Here is a 13,682-nt window from a genome sequence, read left to right as displayed (position 1 = left end):
GTTTAGTAGCAATGATTTCAGCTAAATGAGAAATACATTGCAAAATCAAAAAAAAAAAAAATAAGGCAAAACTAACTTTTTTCTAAAAAAAAATAAAAGTCTACACTCATCTCTGAACATCTACGAATCAGATGACGTAAAAAGTTTGAGATCATTACGACGGTTAAGAGATCCTAGTATGAAATTACAATGTAGTATCCGAATGATCAATTTCACCCCGCTGATCAATTTGACCCCGGTTTACGGTATTTCTATCCAAACATGAATGATGTGCAGTTGAAGATTACTGAAAAAGTTTGCTTATGCTGTCGAAAACACACTATCTGTACAGAACATTTCCATTTCCAATCAAAACAGTGCTGTTAGAATACATACTACTGAGCGATTCCATGCTTCATCCAGTAGTGATTTCATATGATTCACCACGCGAACCTAGTAGACTTTTATCGGAACGAGTTCTGTGTACATTTCATTACCGAAATTTTCAAATGGCGATGAATTCGTTATAAGTAAACGAACTCAAATTGTCGATCGGTTATCAGTAAAGCTGCATGGTCAAGTATTGGAATCGTACCTTATACAGATGCGTTCACATATGAAATAATTATTGCAGTGTGGCACCACCTTTCGGATAGTAGCTGCAACAGATGCAACATATTGCATTCAAGCTCAGTCACTAGCTCCCTCTACCGTTTGGAGCAAACATCTGGTCATCCACAAAACTTGTACGCAAAATATCCTTGCGTACAATTTCTTGCAAGCAAGTGCAACGTATACACGCTTAAAAACGCTACCAATTTTGTTGAATTATGTTACTCAGCAATGCTTTTTGATGTTTTACTCAATTGCTCAATTAAGCAATTGCTTAAAGAGTATAAGCACAGCTTTGAGCTTACCCACTTTTAACCAGCGATAAATGGAATCACAAATGGATGCTGAATGTTTTTGAGCCGGGGGTCAACATTTTATGAATAAGTAAGGATAAATTATCATGTAAAAATGTCCTAGATTCTAGACTTAAGTGAAACTGTGATTAATCTTTCATTTTGTAGATTAAAGAACAAAATGAGACAAAAAGTGAGCCGTGGCTAGATGATTTATTTTTCAATTATGTACTGGAACAGAAAGGCTCTACCCCATTTGGCATAATGCCATTTGGCATAATGCCGTTTGGCATAACGCCATTTGGCATAATGGCCATTTGGCATAATGAATATTATGCACATTCTTATCAAGAAGGCTGTTCTTTGTGTTATGCCAAACGGCATTATGCCAAATGACCATTATGCCAACTGGTCATTATGCCAAATGGCATTATGCCAAACGGCGTTATGCCAAATGACATTATGCCAAATGGGGTAGAGCCGCACAGAAAAACTACAAAATTAAAAAAAAAACAACAAATCGAAGTTTTTAAGCAAAAAGTGCGTAAAAATTTATTTAAAATTTTTTAATATAGTTTTTGTTTTAATTATATTGGGCTGGGAGCAACATTAGGGGAGATCGGGTAACCAATCCCGATGGGAACCTGTAAGGCTGTAACCAAACAGTAACTTTGTGTTCATAGATGGGCAACGATGAAGGATCGGGCACAGTCCTGTGTGACTTGTTCTGTAGGTCAGAAATTTCGAGAACCCGAATTAGATTTCGCAAGTGTTCTGATATGTAGTACCAAAGCATTGGGCAAGTTTGGGTGAGACATCGATTTTTGTGAATCGATTCGAATCAGACCAGCAGAATCGATTCACCGATTTAATCGAATGCTTTGAATCGATGTTTTCACATCCATTCGATATTATAAAATTTTGCAAAACCATGAAATGAACCTTTTGCAGCATGGCGTACAAGTTCATGGGATAATATATATTTTATATCAAAAATTGAGATTGTACATGTGGAATTGTGTCAAACGATTCCTGGATGAATTCGTAGAGAAATTCATTAAGAAATTCCTGGATCCCTGCAGGAATACTTGAAGGAAACCCTGAAGGAATTCCAGGAGAATTTGCTAGAGGACTCCCTAGAAAAATTCTTGGGTGAATGCCTGGAGCATATTCTGGAAGAAATCTTAGAGAAATCCCTTGATGAATCTTTGGAGGAATTCTGGGAGGAATCCCTGATGATTTTTTTGAAGAAATTCCTAGAGAAATTCTGGAAGCTGGAGAAGAAACAGCTAGAGGAATTCCTGGAAGAATCCTTAAAGAAATTTAAAAAAAAAATCTTGGAAGAAATCCTGGAGGACTTTTAGGCAATGCCTGGAGGATCTTTTGGGCATATTCCTGGTGAAATCCCAGATGGAACTTCTGGAGAATTCCCTAGAGGAATTCTTGAAGAAATCGAAAATTTGTTACAACGTTGAGACAATACATTCTATAGAAAAAATAAAATTTAATATTTTTGAATCGAAAGACATCGATTCGCCCGATTTTGTGGGGCTTCAACATCGATTAATCGAAACATAAACATCGATGTTGCGAACATCGATTTTAAATTCCCATCGCCAGCCAATGCGAGTTTCCACGTTTGCCCCAGTTTTAGGAATGATCGTTTTCTATGTACAACCAACCGTGGTTGATCCAATCACCCCAGTGCCTCTATTTATTCCCGCTGTTTATTGTGAAATGGGATCGCAAACCTGTATCACTCCACGTGCTGATTACGGTACGACAACCAGCGGCGGCCAAGGCCGACCCAACACGCTTCCACAAGGTTAAACTAAAGCTTTTCGCCACTTGATTCTTCGCCCACTCGTTCCTTCGGTCAGAAGCTATCATCTGTCGTGCAATGACAGGCACACTGATGTGGAACAGCATCGTGAGATCCATGTCGCCCGCTACGGCCCGGCAGCCTTCGCCTATCCGGTGGAGTGACTCAAGCCTACGGTTGTACGCCGTCCAGCTTTGCCTGCATCGTGAACGAAACCGATTGTCGGTAGTATCATCGGGCGCTTTGGCTACCTTCGAGGACGATTCTCGCTACGGCCGCTGTCTGGATGCCGATTGTGACGAGGGAGGGCTGTGCACTCCTCTCGCCCAGCCAGTACCGCTGCCCGGTGCACCAGCCGGCGACACGCCCGAAATTCATTAAGAGCAATTCCAGTTTCGGGCGCTGTTTGAACGCCGCCTGTTGCGTGGAAGAAATCCTTACTCCTTTCGCCCACCCGGTACCGTTGCCCGGTGCTTCCGCCGGTGACACGACCGGTACCCGACGTGACACGTGTGCCTCTGCAAAACCTCCAGCTGTTTGACGCCACTCAGGAGAGAATCAATTTGTAAAAAAAGTAACTCAAAGCCATTTTGTTAGGATCAACCGCACCGGAAACTTCCCCATCCGAAACGCCCTGGGGCCCTGGAATCACAAGAGGCCTTTAGTGCCCACCCTAAAAGCTGCCGTTGGCGTGACCAGCAGCTTGGAACATAGACATCCCCTTCTGAGACGGCGTGAATAACTCCCGAGGTCAAAAACAGTTTGAAGGCTCTTCGAGTCAGCCGTAAAAATAATAGCAATTGAAAGTCAGCAATTGTATGCCATATGCAAAGATGCATGATCGATTGATTTCAGATCGATGAACGAAAGTGAAGATTAATTATCAAGGGCAACTTTAATACGACAGATCGATCGCACAGAGCTGCGAAAAATCATGGACGAAAACGGGTTTCCTGGAAAGCTGCCTAGACTAATTAAAGCAACGATGGACGGTGTGCAAAACTGCGTAAGGGTTTCAGGTGAACTATCCAGTTTATTCGAATCTCGCCGGGGACTGCGACGGACTCTCATGCCTACTCTTCAACATCGCTCTGGAAGGTGTAATTCGACGAGCCGGGCTCAACAGCCGAGGTACGATTTTCATAAAATCCGGTCAATTTGTGTGCATTGCGGACGACATGGACACTATCGCCAGAACATTTGGAACGGTGGCAGAATTTTTTTTTTATCTGTGTTAACGAGATTTTTAACCCTAGGCTAGTTCATCTCGGCACCCACGCTTTACTTCCCTTCCGAAGGAATAACCCACACTTTGTGAGTATGTTGGGAGTGGGATTCGATCCCAGGTCCTTGGCGTGATAGTCAAGTGTTCTAACCATCACACCAGGTCCGCTCCACAAGGTGGCAGAATTGTACACCCGCCTGAAACGTGAAGCAGCAAAGGTCAAACTGTTGGTGCATGCGTCCAAAACAAAGTACATGCTGGCAGGCAGAACCGAATGCGACTGAGTCCGTCTATAGTAATGTGACGATAGACGGGGATACCTTCGAGGTGGTGGAGGAATTCGTCTACCTCGGATCCTTACTGACGGCTGACAACAATGCAAGCCGTGAAATATGAAGGCGCATCATCGGTGGAAGAAGCTGGAGGCAGTGATGGAATTACTCTCATCATGAAGCAATTCGCGAATGAAAAGTCAGCACAACGCTTACTCACGATTCCGAGAGTAAACACAGTGTGTGAGTTTATTCGCACCCGCATGCTGCGCGAGTAAGAAGCAAAATAAAAACAAAAACACTCATGAATTTTTATTCGTGAAGAACTAGTGAAGGTGCGGGAAGTGCATTCTAGTGTGGTTTTAATATCAAATCTAGTGATTATCCATCATAAACTAATGCTTTATGCTTTATGTACTGCCAGCCGAAAAAATACGTTTTTCGTTAAAATGCAAAAAAAAACTCAGCGAAGCTTCGCGAATCTCATTCGAGTGCTTGCCAGGTTCGTTTACTCACGAATATAGAAGTGCGAGTATTCTCGGGCCCCTGTTGTTCACGAGTATGTTTGTTTTGGTTTGTGTCTGCTCAGCTGCAATCTTCATCAACTTCCATCGCTGGCTGGAGGTCTAAAAAATTCACCATCGCACAAAGTGTATCATGTACAAAACGCTAATAAGACAGGTGGTCCTCTACGGACACGGAGTTTTCGAACGACGCGTCCTAAGGACGATCTTCGACGGTGTGTGGCGGAGAAGGATGAACCACGAGCTCGCTGCACTTTACAGCGAACCCAGCATCCAGAAGGTGGCCAAAGCCGGAAGGATACGGTGGGCAGGGCATGTTGCAAGAATACCAGACAACAACCCTGCAAAGCTGGTGTTTGCTACAGACCCGGTTGGCACATGAAGGTGTGGAGCGCAGAGAGCACGATGGACGGACCAGGTTGAGCGTGACTTGGCGAGCATTGGACTTGACCGAGGATGGAGAGCGGCAACCACAAACAAAGTATTGTGGCGTACCGTAATCCGGGGTCAAATTGATCACTTAAAAACAACTTTTGCGGATAACATTAGTGGAACTCCAAGTATTGCCAAAAGAATTTCTGTTAAATCAGTACCCAGTGGATCTCCATGGAACCACGTGACAGAATTTTGTTTAACAAATTTTAATTTTAAGTAAAATAACTCCAAATATCATTAAATTGGAAATGCAACTTTGGGGCGAAATTGATCAGTATACAATTAAGCATCGGTTGGAAAGAAAAACTTCCTTGTCCGCTTAATTTTGCCCTTCTAAAACCGAATAACGCGTTTAAAATCTTACAACTAGTGAATTTATTACTTGAAATGCAAAATTAAATTTTGTAATTTCCCCTTAAACGCCTACAGGTAGGCAATTTCATTTGAAATAAGTTATTTCTGTCACAATAAATGACTATTTCAACATAAAATGAACTTTTTTTTAACTTTTTCATGTTCTTATTAGCTACATAACTTTCCAACTAAGGCTCCACAAAAATGTTAAAACAGAGAATTTACGGGAAGTCCTATAAGCAATCGATTGTTTAGTAGTCATGATTTCAGCTAAATGGGTAATACATTGCAAATTCCTAAAAAAAATAAGGCAAAACTAACTTTTTTCTAAAAAAATAAAATTCTGCACTCAGCTCTAGACAACTACGAACCACATAATGTAAATAGTTTTAGATCATTACGACGCGTAAGAGTTTTTAGTATGGAATTACAATGTAGTAGCCGAATGATCATTTTCACCCCGCTGATCAATTTGACCCCGGTTTACGGTACTGTTGTTGATTTTTCTTATATTAAATGCAATGTTGAGCAAATAAATGTGGGTATGCGTATCACATTGTACTTATATTTTCAATAAAAAGTTGTCTGATTATCACTTTGGCCAAATGTGGTCCTTTTTTCACCATCCAAAATTGTGAAATTTGAAGGAATTGAAGAGTTTGGATAAAATCCCCCTTGATATGTAAGTGGCTCAATAGCTATCGGTTAAGAAAGTTATTCATTTCATTCTCCCCTATTTTTTTATCAAAGATGTAGGAACTCATTTGAAATCAAAGTGCGATATTAGGTAACGAAACATGTTTACTAGGTTGATTTCCAAATCCACGACAATTGGCCCCACACTAAAGGCTGGAGTTCGGACTTGTTTTACGCCAGATGAAACGAATCCTTATCTTTCGTCGAACTTTCATGGCTATGTTTTGTACTATAGTTATTGACCATAAATTAATCTTAGGGCAACTATATGTACACAAGTGGTAACTCGCTAGACGATCAGGTGTCGCGCCGCCGCCGCCAGTGGTCACGACCTCACGATCCTGGTACCGTAAAGGCCGCCACATACTGGACGTGGGTTCGTTTGGGCCGCGGTGACTCCAGCGCAACCGGTCGACTGATCTTATAAGGCGGTGAATGCCCCAGCGGCTTCTTACCGCCGGCATGATACAGGGGTCGAGGTTTCTTTGGCGGAACTACTCGGTGTGGCAATGGCTTCCTGTGTCGATGGTACGGGTACTTCTTCCGATATTCTGTGAATAGAGAGAGAAAGAACAAAAGAACAGCCCACACAAGGCGGGAAGGGGGACACGGGGAAATTTCGGATCGGTGGCGAGGGGTTGCGGGGCATTCAATTAGTGTCGTGTTTTGCTGTGTGGTCCAAGTTCTGCTTGGATGTTGTGTGTTAAGTGAAGGTAAGTCAAGTATGCAAATTCTGTACAAGTTCATTGTCACCTTGAGGTATGGAAAGGGATTCTTTGCGAGAGTTTCCCACTCTTTCGCAACCAGGTTGTATTCCACAGAAGTGGTAGCTGATCGCAAACCGGTTCTTCGGTATTACAGGGTACGATTAGTGGAATTCCAGTCCGGGGTCTTACTATTTACACACGTCGGCCAATCCTAGTCAATCAGAACTTATAATTACATAATCTAATAACACATGGCAAACAATTCACAATACATCGGTGACTAGTATCCATTTAACCACGTTAGAGTCCTGACTGTTCTAAAACGATTTCCTGAACGGGTAACGCGCTACTTAGTGGACATTCCCCAACCGAACAGCCGGACAGGTTGGGAGCAGTAGCAATAAATGGGATCGTATGGAGTCGTGAAACCACCAGATCATTAATCTGAGAAGGGTGAATGAGTGATGATTATATTTAACTTCGTTGAACCTCCGCGCGGAACACGGCTGCCCCAGCTTAGGCATTGGAGTGCACGACCGCGCACCACACACACACACGTCATAAGAAGGCGGAGATGGAAGTCGAGCTGGTTGCGGTTGGTCATGTCGTCTTACAAATATGTAAAGATAGACTTACGACCGCACGCTTGCCGCCGTCGTCGAACGTGAGGCGCGTTGACCAAGTCATAGGTGAAGCGAACCAATTGCAGCGCAAGTTAAGCACACATTGCTGGATGCAGATTTCTGTGCACTCGGTGGCTACTTGCATTGTGTGGTTTTCGGTGTGCAATTGACCTACTCCCGGGTGCTCCGGTAAAAAACTGTGGGTGTTGGAAACATAGTATCACAGATAAGCAGAGAATTCTTGCAGGGAGCATTGCATAAGAAACTACAAAAATAATCTTTGCAAGGGGGACTAGTGGCCACTAATCTGACTCGTCGTTTTGCTGATTTTTTAATAAATGCATAATATTGTTGTCATGGTCTCACATGAGCATGCTATGCTTTGCTGACAGATAAACTGTACACAACCATAGCAATCAACACCCCGACTAAAAAATTTTCACTAACACATTCATCCACATAATCTTGTACAGGAGATTTCACGGCCTACTATTGGGCGAGCGAATGCATCATCATCATCACCATTGCCGGATCTCGTAGCGCAGTTGGTCACACGTTCGCTTCATTAGTGGCCGGTCATTGGAGTGGGTCATCCGTTACATGAAAAAAAGGTGATCGTGCTCGCACCACAAAGTTTTTGAGAGCCCATTTGAGGTCCCTTAGTAATCATGCAAAATTTACACACTAGCGGTTATGTATACGTTTTGCACATTGCACTTCAAGTTTGTGTGGGATTTTACTCGAGAAGCATAAAATTTTCATTTAAAACCAAGTAGCTGATGATGTAAAAGTATACTGCCGTAATTCTGCAAAGTGACGTAAGCGACATTGAGTGTTTTGACCCAATTTTTGGTTATTATGCTCTTGCTCATCCTCTTGGTGTTGTTCCACAGATGATAGATTACGACTTGCATTTTTTACACCAGATATTAAATATAATATACCAAAAAATATCGAACTTTTCAATGGCGCTTACGTCACTTTGCAGAATTACGGCAGTATAGTCCTTGGTATAACCTAGGATGTGCCGACAACCGTTGTCGAAGAACACGAAGTAATCTGATGTTTTTGCGAAAAGTTAATTAGGTTATCCTACCAGAACGTTTTTTTTCACAAATTTCATCTCACAATTTGTCAAATGGTAACATTTCGTGCCTTCCAATTATAACTGCACTCTATCTCGGAAACTGCCGACGAAAAATCCCCATTGGTGTCGCTCACGGAGGCTATCACGAATCTGCAAACTGAAATTAAACAGTTGTCCTCGAAATCTATTCGCTCCGTCCAATCTCCGGCAGTCAAACGTTGGCCCTCAACCGATCTACCCGTTCGTGCTGCGAAGTGGCCCCGTGGACCGGACTGTTCACAGATACCTGAATGTCGGTCTGGCTCAAAGCAGGTGGGAATAAACGTTGTATCCGTTCCTACCTGTGGTAAACCTGTGAGCAAATTTTGGCTCTATTTATCCTGTATTCGCCCCAGCGTGACAAACGAAGAAATTTCTGCTATGGTACGTGGAAACCTAGAGTTAAACGAGGACCCCGATGTTGTGAAACTGGTGGCTAAGGGAGCTGACGTCAGCAACATGAGCTTCATTTCCTTCAAGGTTGGGCTTGACCCAGCCTTGAAATCAAACGCACTGGACCCATCAACCTGGCCGGAAGGAATCCTGTTCCGAGAGTTTGAGGAGTTTAATGCTCACAAATTTCGGAAACCTTCGGTCGTAGCTCTGACGCCAACATCTGCAACGTCGGAAGCAGCCATGGAACAATAAACATCTCAACGCGCTCTTCTTTGGACGGTGGGAGCCCACGGGCTCCCATCACAGGCGAGTATTGTCATAGTATTCCTTTCGATCTCACACTCAATAGCCCTGTGTTGCAGCATGCTTCCCCCGATGTCTCTCCAGACGATGACGTCTGGATTTATTACCAGAACGTGAGAGGATTGAGAACCAAGCTGGATGATCTCTATTTGAGGAGCTTCGACTGCGATTTCGACGTTATCATGATGACGGAGACAGGACTGGACGACAGCATACATTCTACGCAAGCTTTTGGATAATCTTTCAAAGTTTACCGTTGTGACCGTGGTCCTTCAAACAGCGACAAACATTGCTTTGGTGGTGTCCTCATTGCTGTATCCGAACGTCACAGCAGCTCTGGCTTTGTTTCGAACAACGGGCGACGATTGGAGCAGGTGTGTGTTTCCGCGAACGTTCGTGGTACCCGATTCCTGATGTGCAACGTCTACATACCACCGGATAAAAGCCGTGATGCCGATTTGCTTGAGGAGCACATCGCAACAGTTCGTGAAATTTGTGACTACGCTTCCCCTGGCGACATCGTCCTCGTGTGCGGAGATTATAATCAACCACATATTGCATGGGCGAAAGATGATAGTGGAACCATACGATTTGTCAGTTCATCCCAATTGAGTCCAGCGGGCACATCGTTAGTCGACGGCATGGACTTCTTGAACTTGATTCAAGCAAATACACAGCTGAACCATTTAGGCCGCACGCTAGATCTGGTTTTCGCGTCTGATGTGAGTCGTGTATCCGTTGATGCTTCTGAGGAGTCTTTGCTTCCTATTGACACTCACCATCCCCCGCTCAACATCCGTATCAATATTGCAACCGAAAGCACGCGCTTTTCACCGCTGACAAGTAATGGAGCGCTCAACTATCCGAAAATCGATTTCGACTGCCTCTCTGATTTCTTGTCAGATCTGGATTGGAACTGCATCTATGATTGTACGGACATCAATGACATGGCTTTCAACTTCTGTAATACCATATGCCAATGGTTGAACGACAATGTTCCTCTGAAAAAGAAGCCCTTATCGCCACCTTGGAGTACACCCCTTCTTCGAAAGCTGAATCGTGAACGCAACAAATGGCAGCGCCATTTGCGGTCCCATAAAACAACATTTGCCAAAAGCAATTTCAAGCGGGTGAGCAACGATTATAAGAAGATGAATGCGGAGCTCTATAAGTCTCACGTTCTAAGGGTGCAGTTTTGTTTACGTCGAGACCCAAAATCTTTCTGGAGATTTGTGAATAGCAAAAGGAAAAGTTCGTCTGTTCCTTCCAACGTCAAGAGTCTGTGAATGAGTCGGAAGCTTGTGATTTCTTTGCAAATCACTTTGCTTCAGTCTTTCAATTACCGTCATCTGGCGACCAGGCGGAACGTGCCGCTTCTCGTGTTATTCCGGATGCGGTAGATCTGGACACGTTTGAAATTTCATCCGATATGATTTTCGAGGCCTCAAAAAAGCTAAAAAACTCATTCGCTCCTGGACCAGACGGCATTCCCGCCGTGGTGTTTCGTCGCTGCATTAGTGCCGTTGCGGAACCGCTATCGTTCATCTTTAGACAGTCATTCGAATAAGGAGAGTTCCCTACGATTTGGAAAACGTCGTACATGTTCCCTGTGCACAAAAGTGGGGACAAAAAGGATGTGAAAAACTATCGCGGGATTACCAGTCTCTCTACTGCTTCGAAACTATTCGAGATCATTGTAAGTGATCGCTTAATGCGCGCCTCGAAAGCCTACATCTCGAGCGATCAACACGGCTTTATTCCCGGTAGGTCTGTAGCCACCAATCTCCTGGATTTGACAACTACCTGTCTGACAGCTATGGAAGAAAGGATGCAAGTAGACGTAATTTACACGGACTGGAAGGCAGCGTTCGACAAAATTGACCACAAGGTGTTGATATGCAAGTTGTCTAGACTGGGAATCTCGAATAGGCTCTTAGCGTGGTTTTCATCGTACCTGACGGACAGAAATCTGTGTGTCAAACACGGAGCGTACGTTTCTGCGCCGTTTGTTGCCTCGTCTGGTGTGCCTCAAGGCAGCAATTTGGGACCCTTGTTATTTGTCATCTTCTTTAATGATGCAGCATCGACACTTGGTTTCAAGTGCAAGCTCGTTTACGCCGACGATCTCAAGATCTACATGGTGGTGCGATCCATAGAAGACTGCCTTCGTCTGCAAACCTTGCTTAACATGTTTGCACAATGGTGCGAGGAGAACAAGCTTGTTATCAGCGTACCTAAATGCCAAGTGATGACTTTCTACCGCTCTAAGGATCCGATAATGTTCGACTACCACATCAATGGCTCCATTCTAAAAAGGGTGGACGAAGTGACGGATCTTGGAATCATACTGGATCGCCAGCTTAGCTTTCAATCTCATTATGCGAGTATTATCTCTAAAGCAAATCGACAACTTGGTTTTGTTTTCAAGATTGCTAAAGACTTCACAGATCCACATTGCCTGAAATCGCTCTACTGCTCCCTCGTACGCCCGATCCTGGAGAATGCCTCGGATGTTTGGGCCCCACATGATGTCACATGGAATCTGAGGATTGAACGAGTGCAAAAAAGGTTTGTTCGACTCGCGCTTAGGAGTCTCCCGTGGCGTGATCCCTTTAATCTTCCGGCGTACCCCGACAGATGTCGTTTGCTCGGCCTGGAAACTCTTGGTAGAAGACGCAAAATTCAACAGGCTGCATTCGTTGTAAAACTCTTAAATAGTGATATTGACTGCCCAAGACTCCTGTCACTGCTCGACTTCCATGTACCTGGCAGGATGCTAAGACAGCGAAGTCTAATGCAAACCGGATTTCATCGTACTCTGTATGGATACAACCAACCAATTTGTGCTATGGTCCGAATGTTCAACACCGTAGAATCAGTTTTTGACTTTGGGTTAACGTCTAAGCAGTTTGTGACTAGGTTGCGAAGACTGGATTTTATTTAATTAGTAATAGATTTACTACATTCATTAAGACTATGTCAGATGAATTAATAATAAAATAAAATAAAATATAATAAAATAAAATAAAATAAAATAAAATAAGTTTTTCCAGTATGTTTCAGTCATACCAGCATTTCTGGCAAAATACCAGTAAAGGGCAATATATACCATTGCGGTGAAGATATTCCTTCAAGGATTGCAGCATAAATTCCTGCAAAGATTCATCCATATTTTTTTCTGGGGTTCCCAAACAATTCTAGTGGAATTTCCTGAAGGAATCCTAGCAGCAATTATTGGATTTCGAGTAGTAGAAGGAATCCATGTAAAATCTCTGAAGAAACACAACAGGAAACTCTGGAGAATTTCAAAAGGACCACGATTCCCAGAAGAACATCCTGGAGGAACCTTAGAATGCATTGGCGTAGTAACCCCAGCAAACTTCCCTAAAGAAGTTCCAAAAGAAATTGCTGGAGAAATGTTTCGAAAAATTCACTTGAAATTTCTCTAGGAATACCTGTTGGGACTCCGCTAGAAATGTCTGCTAGGATTCCTCCATAGATTTTTTGCAGGATTCCTCTGTAAATTGCTATGGCTATGGCTATGCTAGTTATATCTCTAGGAGTCCTCCAGGTTTTCCAACAGGTTTTCCAATTGCTTGAAGGATCCCAGCACTACTTTTAGGAGAATTCCTACCACGAATGCCAGGAGAAATTTCAGCAGCATCCCAAAAGCAATTCCAACAGAATTGAAGGAATCTACAAAGCGTTTCCATTTAGAATGAGAAGCGTCTCTCCATTTAGAACGAAGAAAAATTCATAGAAGATCATTGGAGAAATAACATGGAGAAGTTACCGATGAATTTTATAAAAAATTGGATGAATCCCAGCAAGAATTTCTGGAGAGATAATCCCAGAGGAATTGTTGTATTAATTCCAAGAGGAATTCCTAGAGGAATCCTTGGGAGAATCTTTGGTAGTACCACATGAGGAACTATTGGAGGAAACCTAGCGCAGGCATCCTTGGGGAATATCTTAGCGGAATTAGCGTTGGAATCTTTTATAAAATGCTTTTAGAAATCACATAAGGAGCTTCCCTAGAGCAGTTTCCGAACGTAGGAAAATTCTCAAAGAAATGCCAAGGAGAACTTGCACTAATCCACGGAGAAATATTTAGAAAAATTGAATTCCTGTACAAATTCGTTCTGTGATTTTTGCAGAGACTCCTGGAGAATCCCAGCAAGTATTCCTGGTGCATTCCACCGGATTTCTCCCCCAGATTTCTGAATAAGTACCTGCAGCATTCCTGTAGCAATTCCCCCCGTTAGAGTCAAGTGAATTACCAGCTAGAACTACTGGATACATTCTATAAAATATC

The 13,682-nt window shown here is 43.1% G+C and overlaps 1 protein-coding gene across 1 annotated transcript in view; it reads right to left on the bottom strand.

The window, feature by feature from the left end:
* Positions 1–6,339: 6,339 nt before the first annotated feature.
* LOC109430296 (uncharacterized) overlaps positions 6,340–13,682 on the bottom strand; it is a 97,868-nt gene continuing 90,525 nt past the window's right edge. The window contains exon 4 of the mRNA XM_029856606.2: positions 6,340–6,763. Coding sequence (XP_029712466.2) covers positions 6,546–6,763 — 218 coding nt within the window. The 3' untranslated portion in view covers positions 6,340–6,545. The remainder of the gene's footprint in view (positions 6,764–13,682) is intronic.

Source organism: Aedes albopictus, chromosome 1, assembly GCF_035046485.1.
Source record: "Aedes albopictus strain Foshan chromosome 1, AalbF5, whole genome shotgun sequence".
Taxonomy (NCBI): Eukaryota; Metazoa; Arthropoda; class Insecta; order Diptera; family Culicidae; genus Aedes; species Aedes albopictus.
This window is presented reverse-complemented; position numbering and strand designations above follow the sequence as displayed.